This window comes from Anser brachyrhynchus (genome assembly GCF_964034855.1).
Source record: "Anser brachyrhynchus genome assembly, chromosome: 17".
NCBI lineage: Eukaryota > Metazoa > Chordata > Aves > Anseriformes > Anatidae > Anser > Anser brachyrhynchus.
Genome location: NC_137710.1, coordinates 10,106,193 through 10,125,216, shown reverse-complemented (window position 1 = coordinate 10,125,216; position 19,024 = coordinate 10,106,193). Strand labels below are relative to the sequence as shown.

The 19,024-nt window shown below is 41.2% G+C and overlaps 1 protein-coding gene across 4 annotated transcripts in view; it reads right to left on the bottom strand.

The window, feature by feature from the left end:
• The window catches only part of CABIN1 (calcineurin binding protein 1), a 110,212-nt gene that overhangs the window by 26,841 nt on the left and 64,347 nt on the right, over positions 1-19,024 (bottom strand). For all 4 annotated transcript variants that reach the window (XM_080559968.1, XM_080559971.1, XM_080559970.1 and 1 more), the window contains exons 32-35: positions 5,551-5,714; positions 3,442-3,538; positions 1,649-2,287; positions 1,104-1,178 (exon numbers count right to left, since the gene is read on the bottom strand). In XM_080559968.1, the coding sequence (XP_080416094.1) occupies positions 1,104-1,178; positions 1,649-2,287; positions 3,442-3,538; positions 5,551-5,714 (975 nt within the window). The remainder of the gene's footprint in view (positions 1-1,103; positions 1,179-1,648; positions 2,288-3,441; positions 3,539-5,550; positions 5,715-19,024) is intronic.

The following is a 19,024-nucleotide window of genomic DNA, read 5'->3' as shown; positions in this document are numbered from 1 at the left end:
GATTTAAAGAACAGAGGCGGTGTCTGGTGATGGATATCAGATTTACTTCATAAAGTAGAAGAATTATCTGAAAGTTTAAGAAAAGTATTTGTTTTGAAAGACAGGTGAATTAGGTATTGAAATCCATTTCACATTAAGACAATATTTAAATTGCTAGCGTGAGATGTGCCTCCTCGAAAGGTTATGTTTTTGCAAAGCAGAGACAGCTGTATGTTACAGAAGAAAGGCCTCAGTCAAATTTCAAAAATTGAGAGAAATTCTCAAAGACACTTGTTGTGCTTCAATTGTTATGAAAATTAGCACATAGGCAAGTGATGGGGAAGCAGGCAGTTCTCCCCCCTCTGCAACCATAATACTTTTTTTGGTAGCTGACAATCTGCAATGCATTATATTGCTATCTCTAGAGCAGTTAGAGCCATGTACTTCTCATACACTTCTACTGCATAAAACACACAATGTGAAGAGGAAGTTATGGGAGATGATGGCAAAATGAAATATTAGGCAAAACGAGCCACTAAGCACACTATTGATCCATTTCAGTTTTCTTCTTGGCTTAATTTCCCTTTAAAGACTGATAATAATCATCCCTTTAAAGCTCTATAGTTGTTTGCTAGAGAAACCCAGACACTACAAGCTAATACAAATTGAGTAATGTAAAAGAGTTAAAATCGGAGCTATTGATGCAAGCTGAAAGATATTTGGTACCTCTGCAGCAGGGTGCAATGTCAGCAAGGGAAGAGCTGATGAGGTTGTTAGCCCTTACGGGATCAGAGAGAAGTAATTACCATCCATGAAATGCTGAGGAATGATGTGGACATTCAGAAGATTGTAGTGTGCCATAAGTATTTCAATTTGAAGATTATTTCATGCTTTCAAAAAAAAGCTTCTGGACATATATATTCACCTTCAAGCGAGACAAACAGTAGTAATGACCCTAACAAAAGGGATGAGCTTCCTCCAGTAATGTGGCCCCACGTATCCTTAGACAACAGTACAAGAAAAGTAGGTATTTCTAATTTCTGCAAGCACTCAGCCACAGACTTGACTTTACAGACAATATAATAAAAGCATGTTACAAGTAACAAGGACTTCACAGAGCTTACCTGTTTCTGTGCTGATGCTCCCATATGCACCTGGCAAAACTTGACTGCCTGTTCAAGTGCTGCTTCTTCATCCACCTGAACAGAGAATCACAATTAATGAAGTCATAATTACTTAGACCATTTACAAATCCAATTACGTTCAGATGAAATGGGGATGTGGAACATGGTAAGTGGGAGAAGCAGCACTCCTACGGCAGAAAAGTGATCTTTAAACGTATAATCCTGAGTAACTAAAGATATACAACTCTTTTTAAACTCAAACTAACATTTTGTACGAACAAACTCTATGGAACTGGTATTAGGGCTCTTAACTGATTTCAGCAATTCAGAACTGGGTTCTTGAGTTCCAAAACACAGAGGGGCTTACTGCCCCCTTCCCAGCAGCGCTCTTGTCAAGAGAGTGGTTCTGTGGGAGACACTTATCTCTTCAACTTTTGAACAGATACAGGGCCAACCTTATACTGCTTGGTTTGGTGATTACTGTTACTCTCTAATAATCTCTAAGGTCACCAACAGAAATTACGATGAACAGCAGAATGCTTTACCTGTTTAATCAGCATGTATGTTTCAGACATGATCTTCTCAATTTTACCCAGGTCATAGGCCATAACTTTCTGACCTTGCTGCCATACCCGGTAAGCATCAAGTAGAAGTGTTTTCCCAGAATCTACATCCTCAAGTAATTTCCTCTTCCTGCTGGATCTCTGGACAGGTTCTTCCGTAGGTACTGCTTGAACCATTCCTTTAGTTGCCTGCTGCTGCTTTGAGCTGATGCTTAGCTCTTCCAAAGAAAGTTCGGCAGTCCGGCTCTCTTGAGCTCTCTCTTTTGAGTTCCTGCCAGACTGAAGACGGTCTGGCTCACCACGTTTACATGAAGAATCAATTTTTTCAGGGTCATTAGAATATCCATCGAAATCCATAGGCTCAACCGAACCAGGCCTAGGGAGCTCTTTAATTTCCTTGTCATTCTTGTCATCATGTTCCAATATGTCCATAGCATTAGGAATTTGTCCCTGGGTCACTTCTTTTACTCCATTTTCAGTACTATGTACTACTCCATCCGATAAAGCTTGCTTTTTGGGAAGGACATCTTTGCCCTCTTCAGCACTAGTTTTATTAGAAACGTCTGTTGTCATCCTTCCTGAAGCAAGGTTGGAAGACTTGGAACTCTGATCTTCTGAAACCTTAATAAAAGAAGTCATTCTTCTCTGTTATTATTGAAATCAAAAAGCATTTCAGCACAGCTATACTACCATGAATACTGACATGAAGAACCTTCACATTACTGCCTCTGCTGAAGAAAATATATTACTCCATATTAATTCTTGTTTGTTCCTGAGAATTAATTAATCCAAGCCACAAGTCTTATAATTAAAATATTTTAATCAGTTAAACACCACAGAGGAATCAACAGCACAGGCTGAACCAAATCTGCAATGATTTTTTTTTTTTAAACTGAAGTCTACACTATGGAATCCCATTAAATGAAATGCAAGGTTTTAGTAGCACAAATTTTATTTTTAATGTATTAAAATCAAAACTGCATCTGTTCCTTTGGCAGCTGCAGATCAACCTCAAATATCAGAATCCTTCCTTTGGTTGTTCTTGCATAACTTTCTTATTGTTACTAGATGAAGTATGCTAAACTCTACTATAGTATTTCAGTTTTGTACCTTTACTTTTGTAATGGACCAAAGATAGAAAACCTCGGGACCTCATCCCTTTGTTCAAATATTGCTAACGATACAATTATTCCACCCTGATTTATGAACTAACTGTATTTCATATAAACTTCCCCTTTTCTTACAGACATTTTCGTTAAGTTCCTTAAGACGCTGCTAACTTGGAAAACCCGTAGGAACAAGTTCTTCCTTGAATGGAAGGTTTTTTTTTGTAAATACAAGTTCCAGTTATCTTACTCTGTAAACTGATTAGTCTCTAAATGACATTTAGAAATTGGCAGGCATGCAAAATCCAGTTGTCTAGTTTTGTTTTGTAAGAGGAATTGTAGATCATTTTAAATGAAAGTTGCAATAGACTCCACCTGAAAACGCAGTAGTTCTTATATCCCATGTAATTACTATTATTCAAAATTTAAGGTAGAGTCAAATCAAACTTACTGCAATCCGTTCTCAAACATTATATTTATTCCTGAAGTTCAAAATCAAAAAAGAACAATGCTGGAAGAAAGTTTTCTGTGTAACTGCATATAAACAAAAGGTATTAAAAGTGATAGTAATGTAGCCCTTCAGCCTCAGTAGATATAAGGAACAAGTAAACTGAATCTAGGAAAACCTAATTATTAAATCAATGAGCATCACACACGCTGCTGCCTTACTTGCGTCAGATCGTTGAGCGTGTCCTCCAACACTTTCACTGTAAGCACAAAGGCTTGCTGGGCCAGAACCTGTCGATCTGCATCACGCAAGTACTTCCTGCATCACAGTAGAAGAGCATAAATGAAGCTAACTGCCAAAAGGTTATGTGACTTTAAAAGCAAGTACCAGGATTTAAACCAAAAACTATTTTAAATATGCTAGTAGAAAGCAAAGAAAACATATTATACATGAAAATTGTATACAGAAATGTGTACATATAAACTCATGAAACATAACATTTTAACCATGTTTCCCTTCACCTCTCCTCTCCCCATAATAACCAAAGACATGCATGAAGCAAAAGGTGGATAGCACTATCTACAAGTGTAGGTGAGGGAAGGGGAGAAATACAAAAACTGCAGAGTGAAAGAGACAACCAGGATTACAGTTTTCTTTTATCAAGCCATTTGTGCTCCTCAAATACTAACTTTCTATTCAAAACTTTCATAAAAAGAGAGTTAGTCACACAACGCTACCTCGAACCGTCAGGTGATTTTCATGTTCTAGATAAACTGGGCATGTGATATTAAGGATATTAGCAAATCCCTCTTCTCGTTGGTCATATTGGTTACTTTCAAATCTAGGTTTTTAGAGCTAAAACACTGATGTGCTAATACCTTTTTTCTATTTAGTACTGTAAAAACCTGACATTCTATCTGTAGAACTTACTCACTCTACGGCTTCATTTAATTTACTAGAACATGGCAACTTCACAGCATTATGATGCTTTAGACCACTTTCAAGGAAAATATTTCCAGCAATCAACGCTACCCAATTGACTGTGATAGAAAAATGGTTTTCTATTTCAGAATGGGATAGTTTTAATGAGAGGGCTAAAATCAAGTAAATAATTTTGAAGGATACTCTTTAGTCAGCAAGATGACATTTTTAATACACATTTTCCCTCTACAGTATTACATTAAGTTAGAAATCTTTCTTTCTCTTTCAGACAAAAGATAGAAAAACTTGACTCATCATTAGTTCTGATTTTTGTTGTTGTTTAGGTAGGGTTGCTAAAGGCGCATACCAGGCACACCCAGAACATTTGTAAGTTCCTGTAATGATTGCAGTTCACCATGGCTGGCATTGGCTGACCCAAAACATCAAATTACTTGTTTGTTAAATTCAGTCTAGACTTATAAATAACATAATATTTTTAGTACAACTGTGGGCTTGCTTAGAGCAGAATTTAAGCCTTCTATGGTCCAGTTCTTCTGATATGTTAAAAGTCAAATATTTTTGGCTTCGAGTTTGCTGAACATGTGGTGACATATTCCCAGATATACTATGATCTATGCAAATTCACATGCACTCGCACGAGAAAAATACATCAAGAAACCTTCAATGCCTCCAACTTATTGCCATCAATCATTGAGGTCAATTTCTCAAGCATTTGCCAGAGACTAATTTCAACATTTTCCGCTCAGCAAACAACTAGAATTTTACCTCGATTGCTTCAATATTTTCTGTAGATGTTTATTTTTGTCTTCCTATTGATATAAATCTGTATATAGTTCACGTTAAATGGCTTTTTTTTTTCTTAATTAGGGTTAATACAATTAAAATTAGATCACCCCTGAATAGGATAAGCTTTTTAAATAGCATCAGCTGCTCGCAGCCACACAACCATCGTTCAGTCAGTCAGGGATTACAGGAAGGCAGGATGCCTGGGCCGTGACCTCTCACTGGACAAGGCTCTTATGCAAGAGGCCATCAGAGGGGTGCAGAAGTCGCGATGCTCTGTTCCACCAGAGAATCCCTTCACAGGACAGAAAGCCTCTGGAAGTCTGGTTAAGGCAGATGCATTTCTCTTGAAACTCAGAGCAGACATGCAGAGAAACTCCAGGCTCTATTCTGGAATCATAACCCTGAAAAAATATAACTATCGTTCCACTATATTCCCATGGAAGTCTGTCTATAGACTGTTTCCTAAAGTAAGAATGTCTTTAAATAAAATAGGATATCCTGAGTTGGAAGGGACCCACAAGGACCATCAACTCCAAAATACTTATACAAAGAACAAAATATAGGCAAAACAGAGTTAACAGATTAAAAGAAGTATCTCATACTTTCCCTGATCAGGGGTCCTCTGTAGCATAGATGAGACTTTCAGCAAGGTGTTGTAATCCTTCAGCTGTGACAGCACGTTTAGCAGTAAGACTATAGAGCGGTTCATATGAGACGCAAAACTGCCCGGGCGGTCGATTTCATCCACGGGGATGCGCCAGATTCCCTGCAAAGAGAGGAAAAGAGGAAAACCCTAAAGAAGGATCCAAATGAAAAGGACAGAAAGCTTAAAATATGCACCTGGTTCCTCTGCGTACGGATTTTCAGAGGGTCAGGGGAATAAAGGACAAACTCTGCAGTCTTTCAAATACGGAGATGTGGACTTAGTCAACTAATCAGTCAACTGATTAATTCCTGTCACTAGCAAAAGAGGGAGTCTTGTAGAAGCCTCAACACACCTTTTAAATATGACTCTGAACTGTTCCCAGAAAAAAAGCAAGCAAAGCCTAAATTATATTGTGTTTTTTTTGTTAAGTGTCTGTGAACATACAACCTAAGCTAAAATTCAGCTACCGTTAAAAAAAAACAAGTAACTTAAAGCAAATTTTCCATGCAACTCTTGCCCAGCCAAAAATCTGTAACTAAATGTGTTAGGAGCTTGGTTACTGCCTTGATACCATCAGTGTTCACCTTGGCATTAACCAGCCTGATAGGAAGAATCAGACTCCTTGGCTGTATCCATTTTCCAGTGGGAGATTCAAATACTTGTGCATACATCCCGAGCCTCCTAATTACATTTCTGGGACAAGGGAATCTTTGGGGAGCAAGGCTGGAGATGGATAGAAAACACAATTTAATTACAGTCAGTCAGCTCAGGTTTTGCAATGTCTAATAGGTTTAAGGATTTTTTTTTTCCAGGCGTTTAATAAGAATGCTGCCAACAGCTAGTCAACCATATTTGAAGAATACAATTTAAGTAATATTATATTTGCATTTTGGCATGTACTTCGTATTTTGTATTATGGCCATGCACAAAAAAACTGCTGTTATATCAGTGCTCACTTTGCTCAGTTCTGAAATTTTTCCTGTAGCAGCTCTATAAGATGAAAATCCTCTGGTCATATATACCACTTTGCGATGCTGCAGGAAAGAATTGCCTCCTTGATAAGAGTATTGGACTGAAAATGAGTTCTGCTTTCCAAGCCTGGTCAGAGAGCAGGATATACAAATATTTACTCCTTTATCCTTGTTTAAAGGTCTTGCTTTGGTATTTTTAGCTTTACTTTGTGTGAGCAGAACTCTTCAGAACTTAATACAATGTGGAAACAAAGAAAACGAATACTGCAATCACAAGTGACATTTGACCACAAAAGAAGCAGGTACATAAATGGCCTGCCTGCAAACCCCCCTCTGTCTTCAGAGAATCTGTAGTTCTGCTCCATAGCCTGTATAGGAATGTGGGGAGGTGGGACACCACAAAAAAAAAAAAAGTACAAATATCAGGAAAAACAGGAAACAATAGGAAACAATTACTTCAACTCAATATAACACAGACTGTTCTGCCAACTTTTTTTTACTCTTGCTTTTCCTCCTGCTCTCGACTCTTACTCCCTAGTGATCAGAGACACTCATTTTTCCTCTTTGTTCCCTGGAGCTCTCTTTACAATTTAGTTGCATCTTTCTTTTTCCATGAAGTTCCTAAAACCTTGAAGTGGTTGACCCCTGAGGCACAACTGTCACTTCCCATCCCCAACTGCTAACACCCACAAGTACCTTCCATGGCTTGGTGGCAAAGATTTTATCTGCTCAAGCAGCTTATTGGCTCTCACCTAGGTACAGACCTCGGAGGAAACAGCTCTGTAAAACAGCACAAACTTTAGAGAGCCTTTTTCTCCCCCAAAACTACACGATGATTTTACTTTTAGGCTACAGATGAACACTCACATTCTAGAGCAGATTTTTTTTTGCTTGTCTGCACATATGTAAACTGGGTTTCCGCCAAATCCTAAAACAACTGAATGCTTCATAATGGCACCATATGCAACAACTTACTTAGCCAATTTGACTATACAAAACAATTTATGGTCGACTTAGATGCATACTGAAAGAATGGAAAACAGCCAGCATGTAGGTTCCTGGTCTTTTTCAGCATTATCTCATCCTTTATTTGAATTAGGCAGATCATTTGGAGTGAGTTTCAGGATATCGTTTCTGGAATCAGTTGAAAATAATTCTGCAGATCCCACTTACATGTTCCATGTATACATTTTAGTAACTCACCACATACCAAAGATTATCGATTTAGAAGTCTCCGTGCACCACTTTTCTTTGTTTAAATTGAAAATATGAAGGAGAAAATGAAGAGAAACTGCTCTGAAATAACAGATTTAGTCCAACAAAAAACTTTCAGAAAGGACTAACCCCATGTGAAAAAGGTGAACCTGCTCATACTTCAAGCCTTCAGGCTCTTCATGCAAACTTAGCACAATTCACATTATTTAATTTGCGCTAACAATATTAGCTATGATTATAGCAATCACAAAAAAAAACCTTTAACTCAAAGATGTATTTTGTGTGTGTTCATGAGGCGATTTTGATAGACCTGGATACACATTGTTACATGAGAAATTCTCAAACAGTAGGAGGTATCCCACCTCTGCTACCACAGAAACTGTAACAATGCAAGAACACCGTTTGCAATGATAGAATATGCAAATTGCAGCCAGAAAGTCCAGCAAGTGACCAAGTTCATCTGCTACAGAGAAAGCAAGTTGCCTATTTTGGAGACCACTGCTCTTCCATCCTTCTACAACGCCAGGTGCACTGGAAAAGTTTTAAATAAGCTCACATTTTAAACTTACTTTAACATTGTCGTACAACAGACAGTCTGATTTTAAAAGGAGACTCACTAACTTGTCACGTATTGACTTGCAGTTTTACAAATGCAAAACAGCAATACATAAGATTTCTGTCCTATGTTACATACCTGCCCGTTTCATGTGCAGCCTCAAGCCAAAAGCAGAAAGAAACGTGCCATTAGGAGCTGGAACAACATTCATTCCACCCACTGTGATTTTATTAAGCAATATGCAAAACAATTATGGCGAAGTGAGTTTTTCAGAATCTACTTCATAAGCGATATTGAATTCTTTTCAAGAATTCAATTTGAGCCAGAGGCTAAAGAAACATTCTCATCCAAACCTTTGCCAAAGAGAGGTTTAGCTAATCCCACCAGGCATATATTCTTCCTTACCAAGTATCAAAAGCCTTCACGAAGAATATTTTTGAATTAAGATGAAATTCTGCAACTTTTTATTTTGTAATGGCTTAGGCCATTTAAAAACATTCAGCTTTTAAAACAGAACTTCAGAAATGGATGCAAATGTAAAGCTTGAAATGAAATAACTGGGGAGGAGACTGGAAAAAGTTGTTCAGCTTGACTGAAGTTTTCATATCATCGTTTGAAAATTCAGATTTGCTAGCAAAGTATCTCCCTTGAAAGTACAAATGCACAGGAGTGCAGATCCTTGTGACAAACATTTGCAGTTCCTTAGGGAGCTTTTATTACTGATTGTTACCACTCAGGCCTCTTGACAAAACGTCTTCAACCCTAGCCACCAAATGGATTTTACATCCAACGCAGCGCAGCTCCTGTTTGCTGGCCGCCATTCCTGCAGCTGAAAGATTCTCCTCCCTTCTGCAACAGCCAGCAAGGCTGTTTACATGAAACTAGAGGAAGGAGCGAGAGAGACGCTTCCAACAACTCCAAATGCCTCTCAAGATCCAAAACGTCAAACTGCTTTCCATGCCTCCCTGGCTAAGCAAACATTCTGTAAGAGCTGGGGGGTGGGGAAGCAAGCCTGATGCGCGCTGCGAAAAAAAATACATCTGGGAGTAAGAGAAAATTCTGCAGATGACTTCATGTTGAACTTTACATTAAATACGAAGCTGAATAATGAATGACCCTGTACAGGATATTCCTCGTGACACTTGTTTCAATTTTTACAGCTTGAAACTTACTGCACAACTTCCACTTGCAGAATTCCAGACCTGGGGAGGAGGGTAACAAGAGGACCATGCTGCACAGAGCCTTGTGAGCATGAACTACGGCAATAGTGGATACTTTCTAGTTCAGTCACTGAAAATAGAAAGGAAGGAAGTTCTTATTATTCCTCTACACTGCTAACTTCAGAACTTTAAGGGAGGGGATTCCCTAGGGTTTAGGAATGCCTCTCCGAAGAGGAAAAGCTGACAGCTCTTAGGAAAACCCAAACTTCTCTGGTGAGAGCTGCCGCTGATACTGCAGAGTTTTCGAGTAAGCCATTTTCTAAGCAGAGATAAACTTTCTCAAGATTGCACGATTTCTCTCAATGAAATGGAGCAATGCTAGTCATAACTCAGATGATCCAATTCCCATGTAACAGGCAAACACATGAAACAACTACTGCTGCAAATAAAGACCTCCCATTACTTAGGACTCAACTCCCAATTTATTAAAAGGCTCCCAGAAGTGCAAGTTGCACTGGTTACACCAAACAATTCCACTGCTGCCTTCTTTAAGTGACCAAAGCAAATTCAAACGCTTCTTTGACCCAGTATTTGTCAGTCTGAGTAACGTCCTCATGTACCAGTTAATAACGCAACAACCTACACAATATTTTAAAATCAGAAGTTGAATTAAGCACAGTTGTATAATCCCTTGAAAGCTCACTTTCCTAAACATAAATATTTTTAAAAATCTGTTTTAACAGAGGGTTAAACACAACATACTGGAGCGCCACAAGCCTTCCATCTAGGTCAATATAAGATCTTGCCCTGGGGACCTGAAAGGGGAAGGAACATGGCTCAAGATGAACGGTTTTAACACACAGGAGTCTAAACCTGGCTCTTTCCAGCCAAGAAAGCAGAGCACAGACCCTCAATTAAGAAAATCCCCACTCCCCTCTGTAAGCACTGCTGTATTTAGTGCTCAGCTTGGTACAAGTGTGTTTGCTTGACAGCCCATGACTTCCTGCTAGTGCTGAGTGCTACCATTGAAAGCTCCTCCCCGCCCCCCTGTTTAGCAAGTTACTAAACCACCTTTTCTCATCCAACCTTAGCATGCTCCATCTCTCTTATTATTTTACTTTGTCACCTGATCTGGGCTTTTCTTCTTTTCCACAGACAATTCTATTATTTGTCTTCTTCAATTCTCCTCTTCATTACTATTCAGTATGTAGTGGAACAATTCCACTTCTGTGAGCAGGAATGCAGGTGGATACAAAAAACTAAGAAATTAAAGCAGTTGTATTCACAATATTAAAATTATTATTAGCTGCAGGGACTTGTATTATCAAGGAAAAAGAGAAGCCTTCTGTGAGTAACTTACAGAGCCAATGTCAGAAAACCTCACAAACCTTCACAGCATTTAAGGAGCATTCTTCTTGTCTGCTGTTAGTCCTGTCCACATTGCACAGTAACAAGCTAACAAAAATAATATAATGATAAATAAATGACATTTCATCAGCCTGAAATGTTAAAGAGAAATAAAGCAAAATTGCAGCAACTTCCTTTTAAGAAGCAGAAAAGGATTACAATTCCTAGGCTACATGGTGTATATGTGCGTGTATATATATATATATATTTACTTATAAAACCACACACACAAAGAAGTGAATAAACAAGATGTATGCTTTCTGGCAGAACTGTGGAACTCTGCAGCATGATTTTAGCAAGACAGCAGCATGAAAAATGGTGACATGAAAATGCTCCGCACGCTCCAATTATCATATGCTGATAAAGAAATGCAATGAACAATTTTTGCCCCTCATTTCTCTCTACAAACTATAACATTTTCAGAGCCTCAAATTTAAGGCTTTTCAATTTCTAGAACAATCATTCTACAATTGACATGACATCGAATTGGTTTTAACCCTATGAAAAGAACACCTGAGTTGTACCTACTTTGAGAGACTATTATGGGTGAGCATGAGTCAGGGACGCGCACAGATGAAGTAGGGAAAGGGAGTCATTTCCTCGCTGAATAAGCAGTCATCTAAAACCAGAAGTGCCTTGTTAAGATAAGTTACAAGTTCAGGTAGAATCAGTGAAACAGAAACCAAGGTCTACAGATAGCCTCTGCAAAACATCGGGTTTGGCCGTTTGCCAGGCAGCATCTAGAGGTTTTCGTTCGCTTGTTCAAGAGGCTCGAGGAGTTTTTTACTCACATTTCCCATGTACCACCTGACTGCACAATGATGGCAACAGACAGACAGACAGACACAGAGACACAAAAAGAAATAAAGCATCCATTCCACTCCCTGGCTACAACAGAAGGAAATACAGAGAAGAAAGTGAGAAGGAGCAACAGGCCACTGTCTTCACAACCCCTGCTTTGAAGGTGCAAGCCTGTTCAAGAAGCGACACAGCTGTGATGCCTCAGGAGCTCTGCAAAGCGTGCCTCAGGCAGACATCACCCACCTGAAAATCCAGGGAACACAGGAGGAGTGCGCATCGTGCATCACCATCTAGATAATGAAGCCTGCTCCCCCCGCTACTTCCCCACGTTAATGTCGACAGTGCCAGTGGAGCATGTTTCCCCAGAGTACTTCAAGAGACAATCCTTCGATTCTTTGGTTTAGCACTTCTCTACTTCGCAAATCTGGGGTTGCTAAAGCAAAGGTGGATTTCAAGATACAGCTGCAGAACAATTTTTTTTTCTGGTACCTACATCAAAAAAGGTTCCCTTTTGTATAGCAGGGCAACTCCTCAAGCTGAAACATCAGTTATCGATAAAAGACTTTTGGACAAATGAGCTATGTACATTTATCATCTTTTCTTCAGCTTTGCTCCAGAAGTTGCTTCCTTTTTACCAGGTATATTTTAGGAAAGAGAGAAAGAAGGGCTGGTTAGGAAAGGACTGAAATCAGCAGCAGTAAGGATCATCCACTGGGTCCTGCAGCCAATCCAGGGTTTTCAAAGGAGAGAAAGAGGTTTGTTAAAGGGATGCAGACAAGCAGAAGTCATCCGAAGATGTAGTCAGCCATTTCCATCCAAAAGAAGACACCAATGAAGGAGTCTGGTCACCTGCTTTGGAATTTCTGATTCTGCCTCTGTTAATTCAGTATCTTTTTTGGGGTACATTTTGGTTTATTTCCCGTCCCTGTTTGAAGGAGTCCGGAATTTTTTTTTCTTTGGGAGGACACAGAGCATTGAAACCCAAAATAAATGTTTCTAGGTCTTCTAATAAGCAAGTAGCTTGGTGCAGAAACCTAATGAGAAGATATGAAACCCTTGATAAGAAAGCTCCTTACCAGGATTTTGCATTTCTTTAGGCATTCTCAGGGGCCAGACGCAGGAGGATTTCTTTACCACCAAAATAAACAGTTAGCAGAGCGCATCTCAAGAGTGACAGGGGTTCTGGTTCTGCCTAACAGACAATCTGTCATTTTAAGAGGATTTTTCTGCTTAGATCTTTCCTGCATATCTGCTACAACAAGACTGCCTGGCATCAGATGCAAATGGTACTCTAATGAAACAAAGCTTGGTACAGTCTGCCCATCTCCCGGGAAGGGGGCAGGCTCCTGCATTAGTCCCCTGCAGACATTATCAAACTCTCATTTTTCAACAGCACATGGGATTAATTTAATCTAACTTCAGATGTTTATGATATTGTCAAATGTACATGGCTATATCACCTTGAAACCTTTTACAGAGAGAAAAAGGCATTTGGGGGTGTGTGGCTCACCTGAGCTGTTATAGGCTCTAGCTTGGGATGAGATGAGCTACGCACTAGGAATGAGACAGTGTCTTCAAACAGTGTCTTCACTGTTTGTAAAGGATGTAAAGGATGTCTGGAGGAACAAGTCATAAAAGACAAATATTAGGGAAGACAAACCCCAACTGGCAAGTCTACAGGAGGTTCTGGTCTCTCTCAGTAGCATGGTGAGGTCAAGTCCCCATTCATTCTTTTTCCTAAAGGAGCTGCTGCAGAACCAGAAGAAAACTGGGGCTGACATAAGGCTGGGAGAAGCTGGCAGTTCCCCAGTTCCGAAAAGGGAGATGGGAAGTTTCAGGACTGTGAGGTTATCACCTAAACCTGTACACTTCTGTCACTAGAGTGACCGACCCCATCTCCCCAGAGGTTACAAAGTAAATAGCTATTAGTGGACATGCACTTCAACTGGCATTAGATTCTAACTGGGGAAAGGAGAGTTACCTCAAACTAATTTTAAGAGCCCTTATCTGTACCTCAAAAATGGCTTCAGACCACAGAATGACCAACTTTGCTACCTCTGGTAACACCCTGAGTCTGTGAATCTGGTGCATTATATTGCATTGTTCTGACAACATTCGGCCTTAAATGAATGCAAGAGTATCACAGTGTAACAAAGTCTAGGAATGAAGAGAGATTAGAAATACCCAGCAATATAATCCAGGGACAGAAGAGTACAAGTCTGGAGCTAAGTCTCAAATGCCTCTCTCCAAAAGGTAGCCTCTCCACTCCCCTGAGAATAACAACAGGATAATGCTTAAATGCAAAAGAAAGTTAAACATTGGACAGATATTCAAAAGGATGTGGAGAATGATGCAATCTGTGGAATTGACCAAGAGCAAGGCAGCTGCTACAGGCAAAAGACAACAGTTTTTTCATAAGAACATCAGCTGATTTTCAAGATGAGTGGATGTGTACAGCAAAGGAAAAATGCTAAATCTCACCCACTAGCCTGACAGGTAGGTACCTAATGGTGTCTTTCTCTCAGCAGCCTGGATTGATACACTTTCATCGTCTAGTGAGCTACACATGATACTACAAGCTAAAGAGGACACAAACTTCATAACATTGAGTGGTTCGCTAATCACTGAGACTCAGCACATTGTTAATGTAGAATTATGAGTTCCTCAGAGATTCTTAATGCTGAAGCACTGCAGTGAGGGTCTCCTTGTACAGGATGACACCTTTAGTATTTCATGAGGCTTGAAGGATTTCACAGGATTTGAAGAAACACATATTCACCTACTCACTTACTTAAACATCCAAGTTCTAGACATGACTGTTACTGGTTACCCAGTACATAAAACATAAGCGACAATTCTTTTAATAGTCTAGTGAGTCTTTAATACAAGACTCAATGGATACTGAGAGTTTTAAACTATGTTGTCAGAGTGCTAAAAAGTTCACCTACCAGGACATTCACATTTTTATGCCAACAAAAATTGCTCTTCCTTCCCACATCCCTTCCTTGCGAGCAAACAAAATGCCAACTCCCGCCCCACAGCTGACATCCAGAATCTCTGCACTGACAGCACAATGTCTCTCAGCTTTTAGACTCTCTTCTGTGTAATGACACACGCTGAAATATCAAGATGAGAAGCTACAAAATTCAAGTGTATGAAAAATACTTCAGCATATTCATACAATGCTTAGAAAAAGTAGCAACATCCATCTGTACGTTTTACAAATATATTGACAAGTGAGACTCAAAAACCTCAAGTAATACCAAAAACTAGAGCGTATCAGGTTAGCTCAGTACCACAGAGGAAAACACAAGCACTTCAGAAAACAGTACTGGTCAGGCACCTGACCTGCTCCTCCTTGTCAGCACCAAACCATGGGAATACATGGCGTTACGGGATCCTGCTGAAAGAGATCTTTGAGTCTGAAAGAACATAAATTGAAAGGTCCAGAGGAGACTTGCTACTAGTTTCCATCACAGTTTTTGAAAAGAGAAAACCCTCTAAAGCAGTACCATGTGGCAGCCCACAGAATACAGATCAAGTGATAATTACTTATCTACTACAGAATAGCCTTCAGCTTAATTTCACTTTCACTAACACTAAATTACCTAGAAACATTCTCCTTATTGGTACCTTTTGACTAAGACGCATTGTTTCAGACACAAGTATCTCTTATCTCAGACCACATCAGCCAAGTCATCTAACTTTGGGGGGACATTTCTCCTCCGTAATCTGTTGGGATCAATCAGCTTTTCACAAGTGACCTGGTGAGTATGAAAAGGTGGTTACTCCACCTCTCAAGAACATTTGGAGGTGATGCAACACAAACCCAGGCAGATCTGGTGTATGGTACATACTGCAACCTGGTCAAGCAAGAGCCATGCCGTCATTAAGAGGTGGCATAACGAAATATAGTAATGACTGCCCGTGGTTTGGTACTGGTGATATTATATCAAATTTTTGTTACAGAGTAGTTATGACCAGACTTGTGTAGTAGCTTACGAGCTACAGCCTTCAAAATACGCATAGGTGGGAGTTTTGTAGCTTATTTAGGAACAAGTTGAGATTACAGAAAATGTTAATAAGTTTCACTGAACAGGCTGTGAAATCATTTACAAGAGATAGAGAACTGCATATTGGAATGTAATGAACTGTTAATATTTTTTTAATACTGTGAATATAAATAAGTGCTATCAACCAGAAGAAAATACCAAATGCCAAACATATCTGTAATTGTATTAATAAAATTATACTCAACTGTTTACTATTAGCTTTTAAACTCTAAAAGGCTTGCTGGAAAACAACAAGAATGGCATGTTCCATCACCAGGTGGCATTTTGGTATATCCACACAATCTGGAAGCACAGAGAAATACTCACACCTTTCATCTATGTTAAAAAAAAAAAGAGCTGAACAAAAATTTAAACACTTCAAATGTTCTGACAGAGGTAAAATCACATTAGTAACTAGTGAAAAAGCCTTTAAATCTCAAATAAAAATCCCCTAAGATCTGAGTAGATTTCCCTACTCCTTTTCTTTAAATGCCAGTTTTATAAAGATATGTGTTTGCAAATACTTGGCTTGGTTCATATTTGAATGTCACAGTTCTGCCTAAGGTTTCATACTGGCACTGGAGTGACAGAAGTGCACATCCTGGATTTCAGACTGTGAGCTGAAGTTGAGGACAGGAAGCAGCTTATTTAGACCAGGTAACAGAAAACAAACACCCTGTGTGAGTGATTAGGAACTGGAAAGAGACATAGGCAGTGGTAAAAGGGTGTCAGCTCTTGGGGAATGTATACTCCTCTCAAACAATGTAAGCTCTACGGGAGTTTGCACATTTCATCTTCACCAATTAAGAGCTTCAAATGAAGTTATTAGGAGCTGACAGATAACTCACATTTCACCATCTCTTCTCCCCCCACTACACCAGCGTCCCTAGAACACTTCCCTTCTCTGTCCAGCAAGTGGAGGCTCTGAACAAGTCCTGACTGCTATAAAAGGCAAAAAATTCTCTTACTGTTATGCACCCCAGAGCTAACCTCAGAATATCTTTTCTCTTCTGTATGAGCAATTCATACAACAAAAGAGAATTTCATTAACTCTGTTATCAGGGTTTTACCTTTTTTTTTTTTTTAAGGTTAACATCTAATGTTGTTGTGCTTTCAAAGACTCCCAGGGCTCCCTTGGCTTTTTTTTTTTTTTTTTTTAAAGAAAAGTAAACAAGTTCCTTATCCAATTGTAAGAGCTGGTGGAAATGTCTAATTCAAGTAAACATTTAGGCAGCCATCTGCCTAGCACCCCAACTAAAGTTGACTGATCCCTGATAACACCAGAGGAACATGACATCGTAGAGAAGTGGTAATTCAATTACCCTATTTACAATAATGCAAATCACAGTATACAAGAGGGATCTTCAATATTCAACCAGCAGCATTATTACAACAGCTTAGTCCAGCACAAGGCATAGCAGTGACTCAGTTAGCTAGGCAGAAGAGAGGGTAGAGCCCGCTAGGGTTTGATTTCAGGGATATCGTGAGATACGAATTATTTGTTTGAGAACAACCTGATTAATTACTCAGGAGGAGGAGAGAGGACTCAATATTTATTTAGAGTACTTCAGGCTCTGATACAGATGCTAAAAACACACAAAAGTCATGTTACTGAAACCAACTATGTTTCTGGGGATTCAAGATGTCAACCTGAATATGCTCCAATACAAAAGACATATCCTACAGCTTCCAGGGAAATAAAAACCTCCACAGCATATGCTTTAATTCCTAGATCTGCTTCATGCAAATTACCCATGGCACACACAAAAATCTGCCATTGCACAAACAAACACATGCTGCAGTAAATTAAAAAAAAAACAGAAACATGAAGCTGCCACAGCCAATGCCGCAAACAGCGTGTGGCACTGGCTTATGCACATCAGAATTTACTGCAATTAAGACATACGTTCTCAAATTATAAACATGTGACTAGACAAAGCTGACTGGTTTTAACAAACTGCTAATTAAATTGGAATCCTCTTATCCCCTCCGTTTAGCTGAATGAAGCAGCGAGTGCTACAGCATAGTAGCTCATGCAAAATAGATACTGAACAACAGGCTCTCGTTAGGTCACCGGTAAGAAGGGGAATCTCCAGCGTGAGCCTGGCTGGCAGAGGCTGCCCAGCAGAGTGCACAGCACGGATCACAGCTGGCTCGCTCTGTGCCAGACATGATTCCTACAGACCTACCACCTCTTTAGTCTTCCAGACGCGAAAGCGTCCCTTTCCGAGCTGAGGGCTGCACCGAAAGCGAGGATGTGAAATAATTCACCCCAGAACGGGGGGTAGAAGAGAGACCGCGAAACCCCAAGAAGGCAGGCAGACCACGCCAGGAATCCCCCAGCCCTTCACGCCCCGGCCAAACTTCTCTCGGCTCCCCGTTTCCCATTTCTCCGGCGTTTTCCCCCCGGCCCCTCCAGCAGCGCGGCAGCCCCGGGGCGGCGAGGGATTCCCCTCTCGCTGCCGGCCACGGCTCGCCGCCCTCGGGGGAGCGAAGGCGAGCGACGCCCCGCGGCTTGGAGAAAGCAGCGAGCCTTCGGGCGGCGGGGAGAAAGCGAACTTACTGCGGCTGCCGGGCCGAGGCGGGGGAGAGGGCCGCGGTCCCACCGCCTGCCCGCCGGCCCCCGGGGCATCACCGGGGCCGGCCCCGCCGCGGTCCCCGGCTGCCCGGGGAGGAGGAGGAGGAGGAGGAGGAGAAGAAGGAGGAGGAGGAGGAGGAGGAGGCCGCCCCCGCACTCACCATTCCCGAGGCTGCGGGCTGGCTCCGCCGAACTTCCCCGGCCCGGCCCCCCCCGGCCGCGCCGCCCCCGCGCCCCCACCTGACTGCGCGGCCCCCGCCCCGCGCTTCCTCTCGCACCGGAGCGAGGCCAGCCTCTGGAAACCGCCGACCTCAGATTTCCTGCTGCTGCCGCCTCTTTTTTTTTTTTCTTTTCTTTTTTTCTTCCTCCCCTTTCTCTGCAGCCCGCCTTGCGGCCGGGGGGGGGGGGGGGCACGAACAGCTGCTGCCGGCGCTTGGAGGGCGAAGCCACCGCCCCTCTCCCACCTGCACGGCCCTGCTGGGGCCGCCTCGGCTCCCCTTCAGCCCCTGGTGGGCCCCTTTTTACCCCCCCTCCATAGCCCCTTTCCCCTCGCTCCGCCCGCAGGAGTCAGGCCCAGCCGCAGGCCGCGGCCCCTCGCACGGCCCCGGCGGCCCCTTCCCTCCCCAGCCCTTTCCCCCCCGTTTCAGCTCCCTCTGCTCTCGCAGGCCGCCCCCCAGGGCACGCCGAGGG